The sequence below is a fragment of the Protomyctophum parallelum genome, assembly GCF_964188405.1.
Source record: "Protomyctophum parallelum genome assembly, chromosome: 1".
Classification (NCBI taxonomy): Eukaryota; Metazoa; Chordata; class Actinopteri; order Myctophiformes; family Myctophidae; genus Protomyctophum; species Protomyctophum parallelum.
This window is the reverse complement of record NC_139697.1, coordinates 33,276,783-33,298,167: the sequence shown is the minus strand read 5'-3', so window position 1 is coordinate 33,298,167 and position 21,385 is coordinate 33,276,783. Positions and strand designations below refer to the sequence as shown.

Genomic DNA, 21,385 nt, shown 5'->3' with positions numbered 1-21,385 from the left:
CTTAAGTATAAAAGTATCAACACTGCAATATAGAAATACTCCGTTACAAGTAAAAGTCCGGAATTCAAGTACAAAAGCATATGTCGGCATCCAAATGTACTTAAAGTACCAAAAGTAAAAGTATAGCCTACTCATTTTGCAGAATGTCCCATTTCAAATATAAAATGTACAAACATAGCCCTGTATACAACATTTATACAGGGCTGCTATAAGAAAATGTCAAAATTGTAATGACCTTTTTCTTTTTTTTTGTATTCAGACATCCAGCAATGTGTAGAAGCTCCCAAAAAAAATGTAGTCTCTGTGACACATCACACATCTAGGGGCCGCAATCTGCATTCAAAGATTTTCCTAGAAGCTTTGTCATTGGTCGATTTGCCTGTCTACTAGCCTGATTGGTTAGTCATTGCGACAGGGTTTTTTTTTTCGACCAATGACAAAGCTTCTAGGAACATCTTTGAATGCAGATTGCGGGCCCTAGATGTGTCACAGAGACTATATTTTGTTGGGAGCGTTCTACCCATTGCTGGATGTCTGAATACAAAAAAATAAAATAAAACATAATAAATTAACATTTTGACATTATTTCTTATAGCTGCTTTAAGTGCTTAATGTATGTTTTTGTAATATTAATCAAAATGTAACTAGTAACTGAAGCTTTCAAATAATTGTAGTGGAGTAAAAGTACAATATTTTGTACTTACAAAAGTACAGTAAGTACAGTACTTGGTTAAATGTACTTAGTTACTTTCCACCAATGCTTTCTCCAATTAAAATACATAAGCCCCGGCACGAAAGCGCCCGCAAAACATGCACGCGCACATTGACAATTGTACACATCGAAAGAAATGTGCATGCACGCCCGTGCACGCCCGTAGACGTACATGGCATGTGCCCTCATGCACGCTGGAATGCTCCCGTATAGCCGAGCGTATGCACGGAAACGCACACATGTTATAATGATGAGTGCATGTGTGGCGGGGATCACGTTGACACAAATTACCTTTAGCTTCAGACACACATGCACACGCACACACGCATTCATGCACGCACACACACACACACACACACACACACACACACACACACATCAAAGGATTCTTATTCCTTATTTATTCCCTCATTCTCCCTGGTGCTCTAATTGTAGCCGCCCATAGGGAGGACGAGGCCTACTTGAGAGAAACACTTTTTTCTGTCTTCGTCATTGACTCTGCTATACTGTATGTCGCTGTGACACCCAGGGCATTGGGTGCACGTGTGTGCACATGTGTGCCCATGGTGGGTGTGATTCTACAACGTGCACACATGCATTTATGCATGTGCATGTTTGTTTTTCTCATATTGCCTGCACAGTGTTTCTGAAAAGACAAAAACAAAATTGGCATCGTTAATTTCCCTTCCAAATCATCAATCTCTCTCTCTCTCTCTCTCTCTCTCTCTCTCTCTCTCTCTCTCTCTCTCTCTCTCTCGGTACGTTTTAACAGCTGGCGTCCTCACTTTACTCATCAATGTTTGTGTTTACAACAGGAACGCCCACTATAGGACATTTTTATCACCAGAGTCGCCACTGTTCGCCCACTGTTAAAATGTAGGGTCTCTCACTCGGGGGCGGCAACCACAGTGGCTGTGGCCGATTGGGTCACAGTTGGTTGGTGCCTTGCATGGTTTCCTCCGGCCACAATCTATGTATAAAGTGCCTTGGATAAAGGCGCTATATAAATGCACCATTTACGCACACACGCACGTACACACACACACACACACACACACACACGTACTTGCACTTGCACTTGCACTCCCAAGTTCTCTTCATAGCGCTGCCTTTCAGAGTCGCCTGTAAAGGTGACTTCTTCTAAGATCGATGAGTCGTCCGGTCAATTTGAGCGTTTTTCAAAGCAGCGAGACAGCCAAGCGTTTAGACGGCGCAGGCTAGCTCTAAATGTGTGCTCTAAATGATGAGCGTCATTACGGGTTGAGTATGGATTTATGCCCAGCATCACCCCCGCTGAGATTTAAAATGGTATTAAGGCTCTGCCATCGTTTCTTGGGTGAATGAGCTCGCCTCCTCCTCCCCGCTCGCTCGTGCGCCTTTTCTGGATGCCACGACAGTCAGGACGCCATATTTACATCTGAAATGTGTAACCTCCCAAAAAGAGCGAGAGGTGCATAAATCCAGGCATAATGGTGTGTGTGTGTGTGTGTGTGTGTGTGTGTGTGTGTGTGTGTGTGTGTGTGTGTGTGTGTGTGTGTGTGTGTGTGTGTGTGTGTGTGTGTGTGTGTGTGTGTGTGTGTGTGTGTGTGTGTGTGTGTGTGTGTGTGTGTGTGTGTGTGTGTGTGTGTGTGTGTGCAGGAGAGAGAGTGCGGGCGGGAGAGAGAGAAAGTGCTCAGGTCAGCTCCCTGTGCAAGTGTGAATGTTTGTCACACAGTGATGTGGTGGATGCATTGTGAGAGAGAGAGAGGGGGGGGGTGATAAATAGTGAGTTATTAACCACGTATTATGTTGTACGGCGAAGAGCAAAACTAGCCAATGAGCTAATATGTGAGCGTGTATTTCTGCAACTTTTGTCCACAATAAGGATGCCAGGGTTAAAAGTGGTTAAATAATAGCCAATATGGAAAAGAAAAAAAAACAGTCAGAACATCACACTGATGTGTATTTGGCCCGCCTGCTTCTGCATGGCCTGAGATGAACCCACACCCTCACAACCATTCATCTTCACGTCCCTTATTCCAGCTATAGGATCTACTTTTAAACACTCTTGCATGAGTCATCCGCACGCACACCCCAAGTTAACCCATGTAACGCCATTTGTATGTCCACACTCATAATTCATGTTTAGGTCTGGTTTTTCATCAAAAAGGATAATAATAACAAGAATCTGCTTGCTGCTCCAACAATTTTACTGCGCATACACAGTAAAAAGAGAAAGCGATTTTACTGTGCATGCAGAGAGAGAGAGAGAACACTTGTCCCATTCACTGGGGCGACTCGGGATTTGTTATTAATTATTATTTCAAAGCATTTTCAATAAAAAATATAACAATTTTTTTTAATGATTTGATCAAAGACAAATCTAAGAAATTCCATAAATAAGGAAGTAATTAAGAAGTCGTGAACATAGCCGAGCTTGTAGTTCTGCTATTCTCACTAGTTTGAGCTAAAAAGTTTAGGAATCCAGTCAACTAAGTTTAATTAAGGTTTGAAAAGGAAAGAGAAAGAAAAGGTCTATGACATCATTGCACGTATGTGCCTTGGATCATATGTTGCTGTTTCCACATACTAAATAATTGATAAGACAGCAGGGTTTACAGTATAGCCTATACCTTAGTACAGAAGTACACACAGTCACATACTGTACACACTGCCCACATGACTGCACGCACGCACGCACACACACACTGTATTATATATATATCTATATTTTGTGGCGTCAGCAGCTCACGTCAGCAGAAAGGCAGGCCTGTCCACTCCAGCGGCTTTACATCACAGAGACAGCTTGGGTTTAACCCATTTTAGGCGAGAACCCCCTTTTGGTGTTAGCATTACAATATGCTTTAGCTATTTTTTTTTTATCGAAGAACGGCTGACATAGAAACAGCTTTTTCAGAAAACTGTCATTTTCAAACAGACATTTTTAGAATCTGATCTCAGGTCAGAATGGTTTAAGCTACTGTCAGTGCAGACCAACAGTACAGCTGGAGATGCACAATATACTCTATGGTTCTGACCTTGATCGTGGAACATTGAAACCATGCTGAAGAACATCCAGCATCACTTATCACCAATCATCCAGTAGGACACAAACACCTGGTTACCAAACACTGGGTCGGGACCCATAAGGGTCGCGGACACATTTTTGCGGTCTTTTTCTTTGAGTGAATTAAAAACAAATGAAATGCTTTTATTTCATGAAGAAATAAGAGAAACGTCAAGACTAAGACATGGTCAAGTGCTATTGGCTGTGGCTATAGTATATTGGCCCTCCTAAAAGGACAAGGCATTGAGTCTATTTAGTTGCTGTTCATTAAATACAATAGTAATGTAATAGGCTGTGCACATGAAGGTGAATGTTGTATTTTTTTCAGCGTGAAGTTCTTTGGATCTAAAAAATATGAATAACAAAGTGGACAGGGTGCTTATTGTTGCTAGGTTAGATCATCCTGTCAACTGTTTTATTATTCCAAATAGCCTAGACCAAATGAATGTCTAACGGTTAGCATAACAGTAAACCTGAATTCAAATAGCCTAGCCCAATTGAATGTCTAACGGTTAGCATAACAGTAAACATGAATTAAAATAGCCTAGCCCAATTGAATGTCTAACGGTTAGCATAACAGTAAAGATGAATTCAAATAGCCTAGCCCAATTGAATGTCTAACGGTTAGCATAACAGTAAACATGAATTCCCGAAACCGAATCCTTGCGATTGCTATAGCAGTCGATCTCAATGAAGATCCTGTCTTTGAGCCATCTCCCGCCTCTACCTCAATTTTCATTGATTGGTCGAAAGATTATATTGATGAGTGGAACCCCTAAAGCGTTGTTTGTGTACCATAGAAATGCACTGACAGCTAAAAAAAACACTTTCTGTGGACACAGCCACTTCACTGTGCATTGTTTGCACAAAGTCCATTCCAGGTTTTTTCAAACTCATTAATTTGCCCATCTATAATACAGTGGTCGAGACACTCGACTCGTGGTGGCCTACATACTCCTGCTATAGTCTAGACGAGTGCTGTGTTCCTCATGAACACCATCGAGAATTCTTACCTAAATATGTCATTGAAAAGTTCATTTTAATAACGGAGTATAATAAAGATACAATATTGCTTAGGAGATTGATTTATTCTGCCTCCCAGTAGACCACCTGTAATGGAACAAGATCAAGGGCACAATTGTCTAGAGCCAGACGGATATATCGGCCATTTCTTTTTTACTTTTTGGATGATCGGTAACGTTAAATTATGCAGCGGATGTGTAACTATTTTTAACCACTTTAAACATGCCTGTCACACTTGTTATAATATGAGGTTTTGTGTTAACCGAGGCAGCACCGCCGCCTATTGAACAACACTCTGCCCAGAGTGTGTCACGCCTGGGTTGCCTCCCTCATGTTTCCCCCATGTTCCACTAGCTGTGATGTTTTCCCATGCCCAACTGGTGAGTCCATGATTGACAGGTGCAAACTGTTGGCCTAATGACTGCCTAGTTGGCCAGAGACTATTTAAGACTGACTGTGACGGCTCTCTCTGCTGGTTCATTGTACGCTGTATGTTTCTAGGTTCTGTTTATTCACCCTGTTAGTTGTAGCAGGCCTACCTTGTTTTGTATTGTTTTAAGTAAAGCCATCGTCAAACTGTCCTCCTGAGTTTCCTGCATGTACTTCGAGATGAGTTCTGCATATGGGTCCAACACACACACTGCAGGGTCCTGGCAATGTCTTCCCTTTTTGGGGAATTTTCCAAACAGCTTTTAGCTTGCAGATCTTCTATTTTTGAAAGAAACTTGGAAACAGAGCTTAGTTGCAACAGGTTCTGGCTCTAATATTGACCTTGCATGTCCCCGTTTCCACATTATGCATTTCCATGATGGCCTTTTCATTCATATATAGAAATCGACCAGGGCAGCTGTGGAGACCCTGGGATCCCAGCCTATGGCAAGCGAGAGGGAGTAGGCTTCCGCCACGGGGACAGACTGTACTTTGAGTGTCTGCCTGCATTTGAGCTGGTGGGCAAGAAGAACATCACCTGTCAGAAGAACAACCAGTGGTCGGCCAAGAAGCCCAGTTGTGTCTGTAAGTGAAACACACTCACTCTTTACGAATCTACCAGTCTCTGTGTGTGTGGTGGTGGGGGGGGGGGGGGGGGGGGGGGGGGGGGTAGGGGGTTGCTCGGTGTGCAACATGCACATCAATATGCTCCTTTCTGCATGCGCACAGGCAGAGCTGCATAATAAAAGCTGAGATTATCCCCACACTTTGCCTAGCAGAGGGCTGTGGATTTTGGAACAATAGGAGGGTTTATTGGCTAATTAACGCCAAGAAAGACAAATAGAGAGGCAAAGAGAAGAAGAACAAAAGTGTGAAGAGAAAGAGAGCGGAGTGCATAATGCCCACATTTATTTTATTATTAAGATAACAATTACAAATATTGAAAGTAAAACAAAATGCTACAGTGTCCAGATAACCATCACATTTCACCGCTGGAAGGAACTGCAGTCACTCAATGTTATTAGAACAATTTGCACTTTATTGCCAGAAAAATTATGAAGTCTGTGTATGTGTTTGACTAGGGTTTGACTGGATTGTTGAATTCCTACAATGACCATAATGCTTTGGTGCAAGTGTGGTTGGGAGACACCTCATGTTGGGCTGTCTTACTGAGACGTAGAATGTAGTCCAGGAAGGAAGTGAGACCACATTTGCATGACAACTTTTGGTCATGGACATGGTGTCATGACTAAAATATCACACATACAAACCCCAGGAAAGTGTTTCTTGTGCCCTAAACATCATTCAAATAAGATGTGGTTGGAAAAGGGCCCTTTAACAAACTGTCTGCGTCCCTGCAGGCATACCTACTCACCAGGGACAGTTCCACAATGAAAAGCTATGGAGATGAATGATGTGTATGACTGCCTGGTAATTGCCTGAGTGTATACATTTATACAAATGCATTTACCTTTTTGTTGTTGTCGGGTGGAAAACTTGTAGGCTATGTCTAAAGAAATAGGGATTGCTTTTCAAGAAATCTGAATCAGCATTCCGATAGATTCAATGTACCTATTATGTAGTCACAACGTCTTATTGTGTAATACTTTTCATTGGTTAAATATGTACTATAAACCCCAGACAGAGCAGACTCAACCTAGCAGATCCAAACTGTTTATTTGAGGGACAGAAGTATCGTTTGTGTGGGACAAGGGACAGGGGCACGGGGTTATAGCAACATATTATTAATGCCTTGATATAGGCCTAATATTGCGTATCATTATGTTATTAAACCCCTTTGGCGTCTCACATATTGTTAAAAGAAATGCTCATTTTGGTCATGGTGGTATGGCCTACTTGGTACTGTAGCCAGTATAGGGATATGTATCATGTTATTTTAACAGGCTTATAAACACGTCTTGCAGGAAAAGAGACAATGAGAGAGCTTCACAACAAAGATCCAACTATTAGGGAAGGACTAACTTTTAGGGCATCTGAACATTGAAGCCTGCCAGTCACAATGTGGGACAGGGTCTCAATTTGTGGGACGCCTGAACAGTCTTCGAACAGTCTAGCAAAGAGGGACATCTGGTCATCCTACGCTAGCATCCCTATTTTGGATGTCCGAATAACACAAGCTTGTAAATCGGCTATTCGACTATGCGACAACGTATAAAATATGCCATTCATTGGCAGATTCCTGCCATACAGCGACGAATGTTGATTGTCATGCTGTTGTTCAATGTTAAATACATGTTTAACACACATGTTTCAGCATCCTATAGTATAGTATGAGAAACCATTCGGAAATGAGGGGGATCACATCAAAGCGAAATAACTCAATCTTCTGTTGGTTTTACTTAGCTGTACCCCGTGACTGTCCTATATTGGATTTCATGTTCCATCATTTCCCACAACAGCATATGAGCTAGCATTGCAACGCGACAAGACACATTTTTATGTTCTGATTTGCTGTTACTGGTGTTTAAAGGGACCTTTGGTGGAATAGGACGCTCTCTGGCAGATGGTCCGTGAAGTGGATTTCTCCAGATTCAATAGAAATGTACTGTATCGAAATCACATCGCAACGTAGTCAGCGAAAGTAAATTGCTGAGTAAATTGTTCTTCTTCTGTGCCTTCTGAACGAGGCTGACATATTCCCGGCCGGTCTGATTGTATTTTCTCATGATATGTCTCGCTCTCTCTTTCTCTCACTCTCTCTCGCTCTCTCCTTCTCTCTCCCTCCCTCCCTCCCACAGTCTCCTGTTTCTTCAACTTCACCACTCCATCAGGAGTGCTCCTCTCTCCCAACTACCCCCAGGAGTACGGCAACAACATGCACTGCGTGTGGCTGATCATCGCCAAGCCCGAGAGCCGCATCAACCTGGCCTTCAATGACCTGAGCATGGAGAAGCAGTTTGACTTCCTCTCCATCAAGGATGGAGGAAAGGTAGCGTTGCCCCCTGCTATATTCGGCACAACCCTGAGTTCATTTAAAGCCCGAAGCGGTCAGAGTTACATGATCGCAGATCACTCATGATTTTACCGTGCAGGCAGTTCCTCTGAGTCGCGTTGAACGACGTGTGTTTGGCCTATACCTACCTGTCTGTCTGATTGACAGCTGTCTGTCTGTCCGGCTGTCAATATGAATTTCCTCTTGTGTAACTGTGTTACTTGCCAATCAACTGGTTTCTCTGTCTTTCTGGCTGTCAGTCTATATCTAATTACTCACAGTAGCTAATGTGCATGTTTGTTCTTCATTCTGTTGTAGTGTAGCTTTCGTCAGTGAAAAAAAGGTAGTCGACGAACATTTTTCGCCATAGTTTTAGTCTGCGAAATCAACACTAATTATGTTGTTTCTCTCTCTCTCTCTCAGGCTGAGTCTCCGATCCTGGGCACGTTCTCGGGTGATGTTCTTCCTCCCTCTATAACGACCAGTGGCCACGTTGCCCGGCTGGAGTTCCTGACGGACCACACCTACACAGACCGAGGCTTCAACATCACCTTCACAAGTGGGTGTCGAACGCCACCGGGTTCCCTATGCACGACTTTATTGTGACAGCCCACCCTGACTCTGTGCCTTTTCTGTTCTCCCTGGATTGTTTTTCTTTCATTGTGTGTGTGTGTGTGTGTGTGTGTGTGTGTGTGTGTGTGTGTGTGTGTGTGTGTGTGTGTGTGTGTGTGTGTGTGTGTGTGTGTGTGTGTGTGTGTGTGTGTGTGTGTGTACTGCAGTGCCTGTGTAGAGGTTTACGAACATGTGTATTTATATATAACTTGGCCTCATGTAGAATCCACCATATCCGTTTGTCTGTTCCCCCTCCAGACACGCGCTTGCGTGGCGCGCACACACATAGAAATCACAAAACCCCAGCTTCCTTTGTCTAAACGCAGACTTGATGTCTAAATAAGAGCACAAACAAAATACACAGCATATTCAACCTAGCAGAGACATTGTTGCACTGCTCATTATTTTCTATTTCGGGGGGTCGCTGCTGACTTCTGAGGAAAAAGCCACTTGTGTTTCAGTTTTGTTTTGTTTTTCGTTGGCGTTTTCTGGCGTTGGGGAAACGCTGCAGGCCGTGTACTGGTAAACCCATTTCATGGCTATCCTGCGAGGGTTCAGCGAGGATTAGACCGATTCCGGCTCGTGTGCATTGTTGTGCAGTGAGGCTGAACGGTGTTGCATTGATTTGTGTTCCTAAATAAATACAGTTCTACAAATAAGTACAAAGTCATGAGGTTGTTGTTGCACTCAGACAGTGGTGGAAAAAGTATACTCACATTTTGTAGTTAAGTAAAACGTATCTATAATGTAGTGTAGAAATACTCTGTCAGAAGTTAAAGTCTGTACTTGTCGTGGAGCCGCAATGTGGAGAGCACATGGCGGCTAATGCATTAATTAGCGACTTTGATTAACACATTAATGAATGCGAAACGTGAGACGGGTGCATGTCCAGAGTGGTCTAATCAAAGTCGACGGCTGGTCCCCCAAGAACAGAGCAGCTTCTTCCTGCAGACCCTGGATCTGTTTTGTTGGGGGGGGGGGGGGGCTGCTGCATTGGGCGGACACCTTCCATCATTGGTGTTGATTAAGGACATGCCAAACTGTATTGAGGGGATTGTATGGCGGTTTAATGCAGAAGATGATGGTGATGGATGAGTTGGGGTTCATACTGTACTTAACCACTGGGTTCATACTGTACTTAACCACTGGGTTCATACTGTACTTAACCACTGGGTTCATACTGTACTTAACCACTGGGTCGAGTGGATGTAGGAGAGAGAGAGAGGGGGGGGGGGGCAGAGGGGGGTTAATCAACTATTGAATGTATATGTACTGCCTGGGAGAGAGAAAAACACACACACACACACACACACACACACACACACACTCTGTGAGGTTCCAAGCTAGTTGCTCGCCCCCCGTTGCGAGTGCCCGACACAGTGCCCAGTCAACCTCATCCCCCCATGCCCCCCCCCCCCCCCCCCCCCCCCCTCTCTGACCTTGTCTGTCCACAGTTCTGGTGCGGTCTGTCTGTCCATGTGAAATCAAGCGCCATTCATAGCATTCTTGTGTAGACGCCTGTTCCTGCTGTGATTGGAGCGTCCATGTTTCATAAGGATGTGACTATAGCCACTAACAGCCAGTGGTGCTGTAAACTGTTAAGTAACTAAGTACATGCACTCAAGTACTGTACTTAAAGGACAACTTTCGTTTTTTTCAACCAAGGTTCATGTTTTAGGTTGTTATTAGAGAAATTAAAAGATGAGTGTTATTTATTTTTTTTCATTTGCTGCTTTCTTTCATTTTAGGGATTTTAGCTGTTTTTGATAGGGGGGCGGGGGCATTCGAGCATGGGGCTAAATTGGTATTATTTTACAAAATATTATGGCCATTTATTTTTTTATTATTTACTATAGTCCTAATAAACCCCAGGAAATTACATCTGGCCACAAAGAAATAACAGTATCTACTGAATGTGAAGGTAGCCTACTGGGGGAAAGCCACACTGTGTGTCATAGGCTCAATATGTCAGTTTGACACATTCAGTAGAACTTGTGATCTTTTGTGGCCAAATGAAATTTCCTGGGGTTTATTAGGAACTATAGTAAATAATTAAAAAAGAAATCGCTATAAAATGTTGTAAAAAAATACATATTTAGCCCCATGCTCGAATGCCCCCGCCCCCTGTCAAAAACAGCTAAAATCCCTAAAACGAAAGAAAACAACTTTCTCTAATAACAACCTAAAACATGAACCTTGGTTGAAAAAAAACTAAAGTTGTCCTTTAAGCACTATTTTGAGGGACAGGTATTTGTGGTTTACTTGAGTATCTCCAATACTTTTCTTACTCCACTATACATCTCAGAGGCAAATATTGTACTTTTTCTCCACTACTATTATTAGAAAGCTTTAGTTAACCACGTCAGCCCTACAGTATATACATTTCGGCCATTTGAAAATGGCAAATCTACAAGCTGTGTGTGTCACACCGCAATGCATTGTTCTCAAATGGTTTTTTATACATTTATGAAACGGGCCATTCTGTGCTTTTTCTTGTGGTACTTTAAGCACATTTTGATGGCAATACTTTTGTACTTTCACTCTGCACAGCCTTTTGTTGCTCAGAAGTTTTAGGCCGAGTTTTGTATACTTTAGTTGGAGTCCCCCAGGGGTCTATACTAAGCCCCCTCCTTTTTCCATCTCTGACTAAATAATATCGGCTATACAAATTGCCAATTCTATTCATCAACAAATGTGCCCCAGAATATGTTTACAATGTCCGTATCATCCAAGCTGTGCCATCTGATCTATATGCTATCTGCATAATATCTTCCCCTAGCTCTGTAACTCAGACAATGTGCTGAATCAATATTAAACAAATTATGTTTATTGGCAGAAAGCTAAAATATGTTTTGTCAAGAAAATTGGGTAAATTATTTTCAGAATCCCTCATGGACATTTGCACACTTGCGGAGAGAATATGAAGTGGAGATTACCTTTAGTAGAAGTAAATTGCAGGAAATTTGCTTTCATTCCCTATCCTGAGTGTTTCCACAAAACGTTTATAGAGCGATATCATCTCCTTTCTTCTCTTGTGGTCTTTTGTGGTGTTTCCATGGCATGGCTCTGCAGGAGGCTATAGCTGTCTGTAATGCTGTGTTCACACTGGCAGCTACAGTACAAAGACACAGGCTACCGTTCCTTTTCAATGGAAGCCATGGAAACATGAGGATGCAAAGATACATCCAATGTTTCTAGCTGCTACAAAAGCTACAAAAAGGTTGAGCCGGTGCCCCTAAAATTTGGAACACCCTTCCCAAAACCATCCGACAAGCAGATACCATTGCATCCTTTACATCTCTTCTCAAAACTTATTTGTTCAGAAAAGTATTATTTTTTGTGAATTTGTTGTACAGCACTTTGTGACTTTGTCCAGAAAAGTGCTATATAAATAAAGTTATTATTATTATTATTATCAACTTCAGATTAACTTACTGTGTTGCTGTGTAGCTTTATATACTTTGTATTTGCTAGTATGAACTCAACAGTGGTTACCAAACCTTTTTTTTAATCTAGAGACCCTTTTTTGTACACTAATAGTTACTAGTTTTTAGTTTTTTTAATGTTTAAAACACTTTTTTTTTTACATTTACATGTACCATTAACCCCAAGTTATGCTCTTCTTCCCATAGCATTCCGCCACAATGAGTGTCCAGACCCTGGCGTGCCAGTGAACGGGAAGCGCTTCGGGGAGAGCCTTCAGCTGGGCAGCTCCATCTCATTCCTGTGTGAGGAAGGCTTCGTGAAGACGCACGGCTCTCAGACCATCTCGTGCATCCTTAAAGACGGCAATGTGGTGTGGGACAACGCTGTGCCACGCTGTGAAGGTACAAGCATTGTCCTCAATTAAATTAGCAACTTGGATAGAGGTGCTGCCTGTTTAGACCAGAAAAAGTAAAAGTAAGTAAGCCTTTAGACCCATAGGGCAGGAGCCCTCTCTGTTTCTCCTGTTTCTGTAGCGTGATGTGGCTTGATGTACAAGTACACCCCCTGGACATGATGTACAAGTACACCCCCTGGACATGATGTACAAGTACACCCCCTGGACATGATGTACAAGTACACCCCCTGGACATGACACTAGTATGTCGCAGGGACTTAACCCAATCCAACCCTTGATGCTGAGTGCGAAGCAGGGAGGCACTGCAGGTTCTATTTTCTTTGGTATGACCCGGCCAGGGAACAAACCCCAACCTCCCAGTCCCAGGGTGTACACTCTAACCACAAGGCCACTGAGCTGGTTTAGAACATAGTCGCTCACGGATGGAACAGGGCTGCTTTTTAGCCTTTTCTGCCTTTATTGATAGTATCAAGTGGACAGGAAAGGGGGAGAGACGTACAGCAAAAGTCGTCATGAACGGGACTCGAACACGTGACGCAAGCCTATATGTGGCATGTGCCTGGACCACTTGGCCAGCGAGCGCCCAGGTCTGCCAAAATTTCTGAACAAACCTTTTTGTCCCTCTTGGTAATTCTAAATTGCAACAAGAATCAATAAATTAAACAACAAAAGAACAACCGCAATCAAAAGTTGAAAGTCTTTTAAAGCATTTAATATGCCGTAGCAGCAGTGGCTGTTGGCCTTCACCAGCGCATTGAAGGCCAAAAGGACAAAACACGTTGCCTTTTGTGCTGCGGCATATTAACAGTTTGACTGTTTTTTACGATTAACCCGCATTTTAATCAACCCCCCTTCACTGCCGAGATTGTTGTATTACCTTTAGAGCATACGCTGAATTATTTGGGCTTTTAATCCGCGAAAATCCATCAAAAAAAGCTCCCGTGGTTTGTTATGATCTGTGTGTAGCATCCACCATCTTGGTGCACGCGGAAGACGCACACAAGATTGGTTTCAATGAGGCGTTGCACCCAATGCATTTCCATTGGCCTCAATTTCCCAGAAGCCCTAGCAGCCCACAGCATGTGACGATTTCCGGTTTCGACATCACAGCGAAGGCATCCAGTCTCATACTCCGCGACGAAGACGGATTTTCTTTTGATTCATTACATTACGGCGGATTAAACACATAAAACAAAAGGCGGGTATGTCCGATACGGCAGCGACATTAACCTGGAGTAATCCATTCAAGGCACGGAAACTGTTAAGACGTCCCACTTGTAGTTCTTTTGATGTTTAGTATTGCTTGGAATCTGAAAGATCAAAGACATTTAGTTTTTAGTTGAGTGAAAATTTAGTGAAAAATTTACGGAATTAATTCTGTTCCACATTGTAGTGATGATAATGATGATAGTTGTCACGCGTATATCTTTTCTACGGTTTAGGCTGCCAGCCTTACCAGAGTTTCCTCCGAGGTGGAAGATACATGCTGGATAGTCTGCCACAAGGTTTTCTTTTTGCAGATAAGTAAGCATGGGACTGAGGCTACGAGGTTACTCCGTGGTGGGAAATAAATAAATAATACAAGTACGATATAATACAAGAAATTGACAGCTTGGCACGTGCGACAGTAACTTCTATTTTTGTAGAAGAGGCAAAATAATGTTGTTTATGCCGTTGGCCTGTTTATTTGTAAACATGTGTAAACTTGAAACATTGTAAAAAAGGTATCTTTTCCCTTGATCTTTATCTTTTTTAGTATAATAGTATTCGTTTACTATAATTAGATTAATACACGATAATCAACACTAGCACTTTAATTTAGAACACAGCCAAATCAAATCATAGTTGTTCAATCAAGTATTCAATCAAAGCAAAAACAAGTTACAAGTTACTGTCGTGTGTTGCCATTCTCTTGTACTATTTCCCACGGAGTACCCTTGCATCTCGGAGGACAGGCAAGACGGGCAGTGTCGGTAGGCCAATCAGAGGCAGGCGGGGCGTTACCATGTCTATGCTCGGACGTAGAAAAGATATATACAGTTGTCACCAGTTAAAGACACCACAATTCCACAAATGTCCTACCCAGGATTTGTCCATCGGTCTTCTGGATGACGAGAGACCAAATCTCTACAGCTAATTCGAGAGACAACGCCCACTTGCCCGAGGGAGATATTGCACTTATGAACTTCCGGCAGTATTACTTATGTATGAATTAAATAAACCGCCACCCGGGAACCAGCAAGAGGACCATACAATCTGGCTAAAGCTAGGTATTAGTGAGCGAGTTAGTGCGCCCTGCCAGTATCAGTAGTAAGACTAGCGGCAGTCTTTGGACCTTCATTAAAACACATGTCGCTCCCACTGCGTGCCACACCAGCGCCGTGCTCCCCGGGGACCATCTATCATATCCCAGCGTTTGTGGCGTAATGCATTTTATAGATGTCCTTTAGCATGCAGAGTCGGCTGATTAAATCATTCCACTTCAGAGAGAGAAAGAGAGAGGGAGAGGGAGGGTGAGGTAGTTGCACTCTGCCGCTCTCCCTGTGTGTTATGTTTAGGGACGGGCAGTTAAAGGCAATGCTACAGGGAGTGTGTGTATGAGAGAGAGAGAGAGAGAGAGAGAGGCAAACTAGATAAAGTACCCCTCGGGGCACAGGTCTCCAGAAGGCCAGGTCAGGTTGTGGCCTCCTGGTGGCGCTATAATAGGCCAATGTGTAATGGGTGCCATGATTTGAGGCATTTTATTCCAAAAATGTGTTTAGCAACAATCCACCTGTTGGTGGCGCTATAACAGGCCAATGTGAAAAGGGTGGGATATATTCCTCAGCCTAGTAGGACACACTGCGTTCATGATTTGAGGCTTTTAGTTCAGAACGGGCCAATTCTGCAAACTTTGAAAGCCAATTAGGATGGAATATGAAATATCAGACAGATCCGTCTTGAACACATGACTATAGAGATACTGTGTAACGAATTGTGGGATATTTGGACAGAATCTGGTGGAGTAATATAGAAAATGTGGGGCAGAGGTTCATCGTTGGCATCCAGGGAGTGTGTGCGCAAAACGTGGCAAAACATACTCTCTCCCCATGCCTTCAGCCTGGTGGAGAGTGAGAAAAATATATAAAGACATGTACATGATATGTGCAATAATGTGTGATAATGTTGGATGGGGGACACGCTCATACACTCACCTCCACACTCACATACAAGTAATATATAGGAATTCACACATGCACACATTTATAAACACACACACACGCACACGCAATCGGAAAATGCTCTCCTGAGAAGGCGGTTGACCTTGAGTTGGGGCTTGTCCCCGACTCACACTGGACAGAGCTCCCGTTGTGCAGAGGGAATGAGATGGACCCCTACTGATCCATGGATGGACACATTCATGGATGATGTCATGCAGTACATCAGCAGAGACCGACATAACATAATTCAATCTCCCCATCTTCTCTCTGTCCCTGTATTCCCCCCCCCCTCTCTCTCTCTCTCTCTCTCTCTCCCTCTCTCCCTCTCTCCCTCTCCCTCTCCCTCTCTCTCCCTCTCCCTCAGCTCCATGTGGAGGGGATCTAAAGGCCCCCAGTGGGATCATCCTGTCTCCAGGATGGCCTGAGCTCTACAAGGAGGCTCTGAACTGTGAGTGGGTCATTGAGGCTCCTCCGGGTTATCCCATCAAGATCATCTTTGACAAGTGAGTCATGCAGTATACTGTACAGCACCGGTTCCCTAGCAGCGGGTCGAGACCCATCTGTGTGGTCACGGACACATTCTTATATGGGTCCCTTCACTTTTTGTTTCCCCACATTTTGTTTTTAATTGTGATAAAATGTCAAGACATTTTCAAAAAACATTCCCCAAAAAAGGTTTTCATGAATTAATACCAAACTAAATGATTTTTCTAAGTAATTTCTTGAATAAAATAAATCTAAATTAGAAAACAAATTTAAGAAGTAGTGACAATAGCCAATCTACAAGCTCACAACGCGCCGTGAAGCGATGCATTGTGTGCTTGTAGATCTACTATTTTCACTCGTTTGGGTCCCGGGCAGACATCCAATCTCTCTTTTGGGTCACGCGCTAAAAGGTTTGGAAACCACTTATTCTTATACTGCCATTTTGGAAATCTCTCTCACAGGTGTCACTACATGGCCAGCTTATAGGCGGTTACGTTTAGGCATGCCATGTAATTACGGTTAAATGCTGTGCAATGGCAGATGGTTCAATTAACCTATAAGATTAAACTGTTAGTATTGTTAGATTAGAGTTAGATTTTGGTTTAACTTTAGTTAAGGTTAAGTACTGTTAGTATGGTTGAGTTAATCACATATTTAATTAATTAAATGTACTAGTCCTTACCCGTTCTGAATATATGAACAGCAAATGATGTTCAGTGTGGGTAATGTGATAGGGGGGGGGGATTGTTTACAGATGGTGTTGTGAAGTTGGGTTGGGCACAAAAGTAGGCTAATTAAACGTTTAATACGGAAATGCTGTAGTACAATCATAAGAACACCATTGATGTGTGATGTAAATTTGGTGGTGATATTCTGTCTATAAATGGAAGTTATTGAATATTTTCATTCACGTTAACATGCCCCCGTCAGAACTGTCAGAGCTGGCTTTCAGGTGCCTGTGCCACGCAACCCGCGCGTTGGCCGCGATGCTTCCCAAAGAAGAGGTTATGTCAACTGAGGCAAGAGTAGCTAGTAGTATCGGGGTCCGAGTTGTGTCCCAGTTTTAATCTGTGTCCGTCCCAACATGCATTTCACTGGTGGTAACACGTGATTAGCGGGGAGATGATTTTTATTTTAACGCAAATTAATTGAATTAAGATTAATGTTACTTTATTGTATGCTGGTACACCATATCTGCTACCTTCAGGAAGGATATATCGTTTTCTTCGTGGCATGTTGTTTGTTGTATGTAATATCTGACCATATGTAACGGTCAGATATCGCTATCACTGCTACGAATTATTTAAATCACGGGTTGTGAATGATATAAGCAAGCAGAAAACAGTCAGAAACAAAACTCACGTTAACCTTTTATCTGAAGTCAAATGAAGGAATCAACAGTTATACACACAGAGTTGAATGAATGAGTGAATGATCCGAAACAAATGTCCGTGTCTCGCGCACACACACGCGAGCTCCCTTATTGTTTTGTATTGTTCCGTGTTGCCCCCAGAGTTCCTTCCCAACGTAACACTCCCTCCAAAGCAAAGTAAAGGTGATAAAATAAACGTAATCCATCCCCGTAGCGAACGTAATCCAGTGAAGGTATAGGCTACTCCAAACAAAGAGGAAGAAGAAAACCCTCGGATTCTACTAAGGTAGAGTGTTCGCCTCGACAGCAGCCAGAGCGCCAAATTTTATAGGGCACTATTTGTTGTGTTGCGCCGGTAGCTAGAGGAAGCATGCCAGTGGGGTAACAGTGAGAATGGTGGCCTGTGATACAGGTGTCGCTAAGGGGCGGAGGTGTGTGAGGAATTCACTAATAAATTCATTATTAATCATTAATGTGTCAAATCGAAAAAAGGGCTTCGTTACGCCCTCCATATTCATATGGTCAATGCCTGTGTGAAAAGCGGGAGCGATTGGTGCAGGCAATGAGGAGATAATGCAGTGTTTCTGACACACACACACACTCACACACACAGACATTGTTATAATTATAGTATGATACAGTAAGCACTGTTGTAGCATCTCACACCTTTGATGCATTATGCACATGTATGTCTCTGATTTGGTTCATCTCATGTCTTTGACTCATGAATTCACTCTCTTTCCTACTGGAAATCTCTCTATCTCTCTCTCTCTCTCTCTCTCTCTCTGTGTTGTTTAACTTACTGGATCTAATGCTGTACAGTAGATCTAATTCCCATAAAAAGGAAATCTCATTCCCAAGCAGAACAACATCATGTTTTATGTATTAAGAGCTCATAATTATTTGATCGTTTCATTTGATACCCCTCCGTCCCTCCGTCCCCATGGGGCGGCCCCACGTAAATACAAAAAAGTGACACAAAATGTTACACGAAATGTGTAAATAAATACACGCACGCATGCACATTAATCAGCCATTAAAAGCACAGCCCAGCTCCTTGTTGCAGAAGGGCTGTCAGGGGGGCCACGGAGCATCAAACGGCACATTAGTGTTTAACGTTCGCCAATGCTTATTGCTCGCGTCTTCACACCCGCCTCGTCAGTCACAGCTGTCTCCACGACCATGATATAGCCGGCATACCATGAAAAATGCATACAACATAAGTGTTTGTTGCCCTTTGATTTTCATGTAGCATCAATAAAACATTGCACCATCGCACGGTGTCATGGCTTTAGTTCTGAAGGGTGTTTCACACGTCGCTTTGATGATAAAGTGGACCGAAGTGCGCACACGCGTGCGCCCGGACCTTTAATTGACACACTTGCTGCACGCACTGAGGATATTCATGAGCATTGTTGCTTTTATGTAAATTTGACTTTAGATCTATTTAGGTGGTAAGCTATATGAGCCAAATATACGTGCATTTATACGCATAATAGTATACTATGTGCGATTGTGCGTGCGCACGTCTGTGCGTGTGATAAAAATTGTGATTAACACATGCACACACAAACACACACAAACACACACACACAGGGTCACTCAGGGTGTACATGCCCTGTATACGCATGCAGTCACGCACGCAAACACATACAGTGTGCATTCTAATAGCATGTTAATGACCTGAGTCGACGTGCCCCGACACTGCAGCAGTAATTCATAATATATATGGAAAGCCAAGAGGGACCAGTTAATATATTCGGTATTCAAATACTATAAGGATGATTCCACGCATGACTTCCTGTGTTCTGTTCTTACCGGAGCCACAGATTATAGGGCACATATAACTGAAAGCAGTGCACACACGCGCGCACACATACAGTACACACCCCCCGTACCCAAATGTACTTCAGGGTTTGACAAATTGTGCATTCAGAGATGCCCTTCCTGCACATTACTGTTGACCAAGTGTTTGTGTGTGCTTCTGGCACGCTGTTCGCTGGAGTCTGAGAGTTCTCTCCTCTGACCTCATTAACAACGCGTTTACGCCCAGAAGAGCTGTTGCTGTTGACTGAAGGGGTTTTTGTTTGTTTTGTTTTGTTTATCACGCCCGTTCTCCTTCAAACTCTAGCCTGGACACCAGCACACTGCAACAGGGAGGCTTTTTGGGAAATGCTGCGGGAGGACCGCCACGCAGCACGCACATCAACCACGACAACTTTCACCCAATGTTCAGAGTCGCGTAGTTCACACATCATTATATTATCATTACTAACAGTAATATAACCTTGTCTTGCACTCATTTGCAACCACAGGATGAGTTTGATGTAACAGACAAAAACAGCTTAAAACGTCTGTGAGTTATCTTTCCGTGTGGTTGAGGATTCTTGCCGTGCAGTTGACCTGAAACTTGTCCCGTCCCGTCCCTCCTTCCTTCCCAGATTCCGAACGGAGGTGAACTACGACGTGCTGGAGGTGCGCGACGGTCGCTTCCCTTCCTCCCCGATGATTGGCAGCTACCAGGGCACCCAGGTGCCCCAGTTCCTCATCAGCACCTCCAACTTCATCTTCCTCCTCTTCTCCACCGACAAGAGCCACTCCGACATCGGCTTCCGCATACGCTACGAGAGTGAGTAACGCAATGCTGGCCTGTTGAGAACCGGACCACCGGTCACATACCCTAAGTCAACACCTGTGACTATGTGCACTCGTACATACAGTACATACAGTACACACACAACGCACATGCACACACACACACCTGTGCAGGATTCGCTGACTGCGCGCAGATAAACATACCCTTGTAGGGTTGAAAAACAACAGTTTAGCTAGAGGCGACTGTCTAAATTGCCCATGCTAAGGACCCCCCAAATCATCATAATAGCCTAACGGTATACAAAGAAATGGCTACATGCATAAATAAATACATGATAGTGACAACATTTTAAAAGCTGGTATAATTTTCACTATTTTGGGTAGCTAATTCAAACAATTTTTATATTATTGCTATTGGGATAATAATACAATAATAATCTTATTTGCATTTTGATTGATGTTTTTTCCCTCTCTTTTCCAATTGCCCGTGGACACCAATTTCAGCGTTCTGTAACATGCTCCACGTTCACTTTAGTAAATACCCATAAAGGAGTATTCTGCATGCGGTTATGTATGTGTCTGTGTTTAATTAGCGGCACCTAAACATGATGCGTGAGCATGGTAGGGTTACTACAGTATTTACAGTACTGCCGCTTTACCGCATAATCTGCCATTTCTTTTGTAATTATAGGTGTTCTAATAGGAGAGGCTTCACAGTGAAATGAAGAGCCTGTGGGGATTAATATTAATAGCCATGCGGTGATACTTACACACTAGCACAGTGAGCACTGAGAGAAAGTCTGCGCACACATGCATATTATATACTTCTACAGGGGAATCTTTCCCAGGAGTGAATGTGGGCATAATTTCCTCATAAGAGCATCTTCAGTGAATGCTTCCACTTCAGTGAGAGGCAGCATGTTTGTGTGAAGGGTTTTGTCAGCTGGGGTCGATTTATGGAAGTAAAAAAAATATATAATATAATATAATATAATATATATATATATATTTGTAACCACTTAAACCATTACATATACAGTACTTCTTCTATTATGACAAATTGTGTAGCAAAAAAAGAAAAGAGCATTTATTTTCCTTTTTTGAGTATTTAATTCA

At 43.0% G+C, this 21,385-nt stretch overlaps 1 protein-coding gene across 1 annotated transcript in view; it reads left to right on the top strand.

Moving 5' to 3' along the window:
• The window catches only part of csmd2 (CUB and Sushi multiple domains 2), a gene marked incomplete at both ends in the record, with an annotated part of 400,982 nt that overhangs the window by 209,191 nt on the left and 170,406 nt on the right, over positions 1-21,385 (top strand). Inside the window, 6 exons of the mRNA XM_083776184.1 lie at positions 5,613-5,795; positions 7,970-8,160; positions 8,587-8,722; positions 12,408-12,602; positions 16,181-16,319; positions 20,116-20,303. Of these exons, the coding sequence (XP_083632310.1) occupies positions 5,613-5,795; positions 7,970-8,160; positions 8,587-8,722; positions 12,408-12,602; positions 16,181-16,319; positions 20,116-20,303 (1,032 nt within the window). The remainder of the gene's footprint in view (positions 1-5,612; positions 5,796-7,969; positions 8,161-8,586; positions 8,723-12,407; positions 12,603-16,180; positions 16,320-20,115; positions 20,304-21,385) is intronic.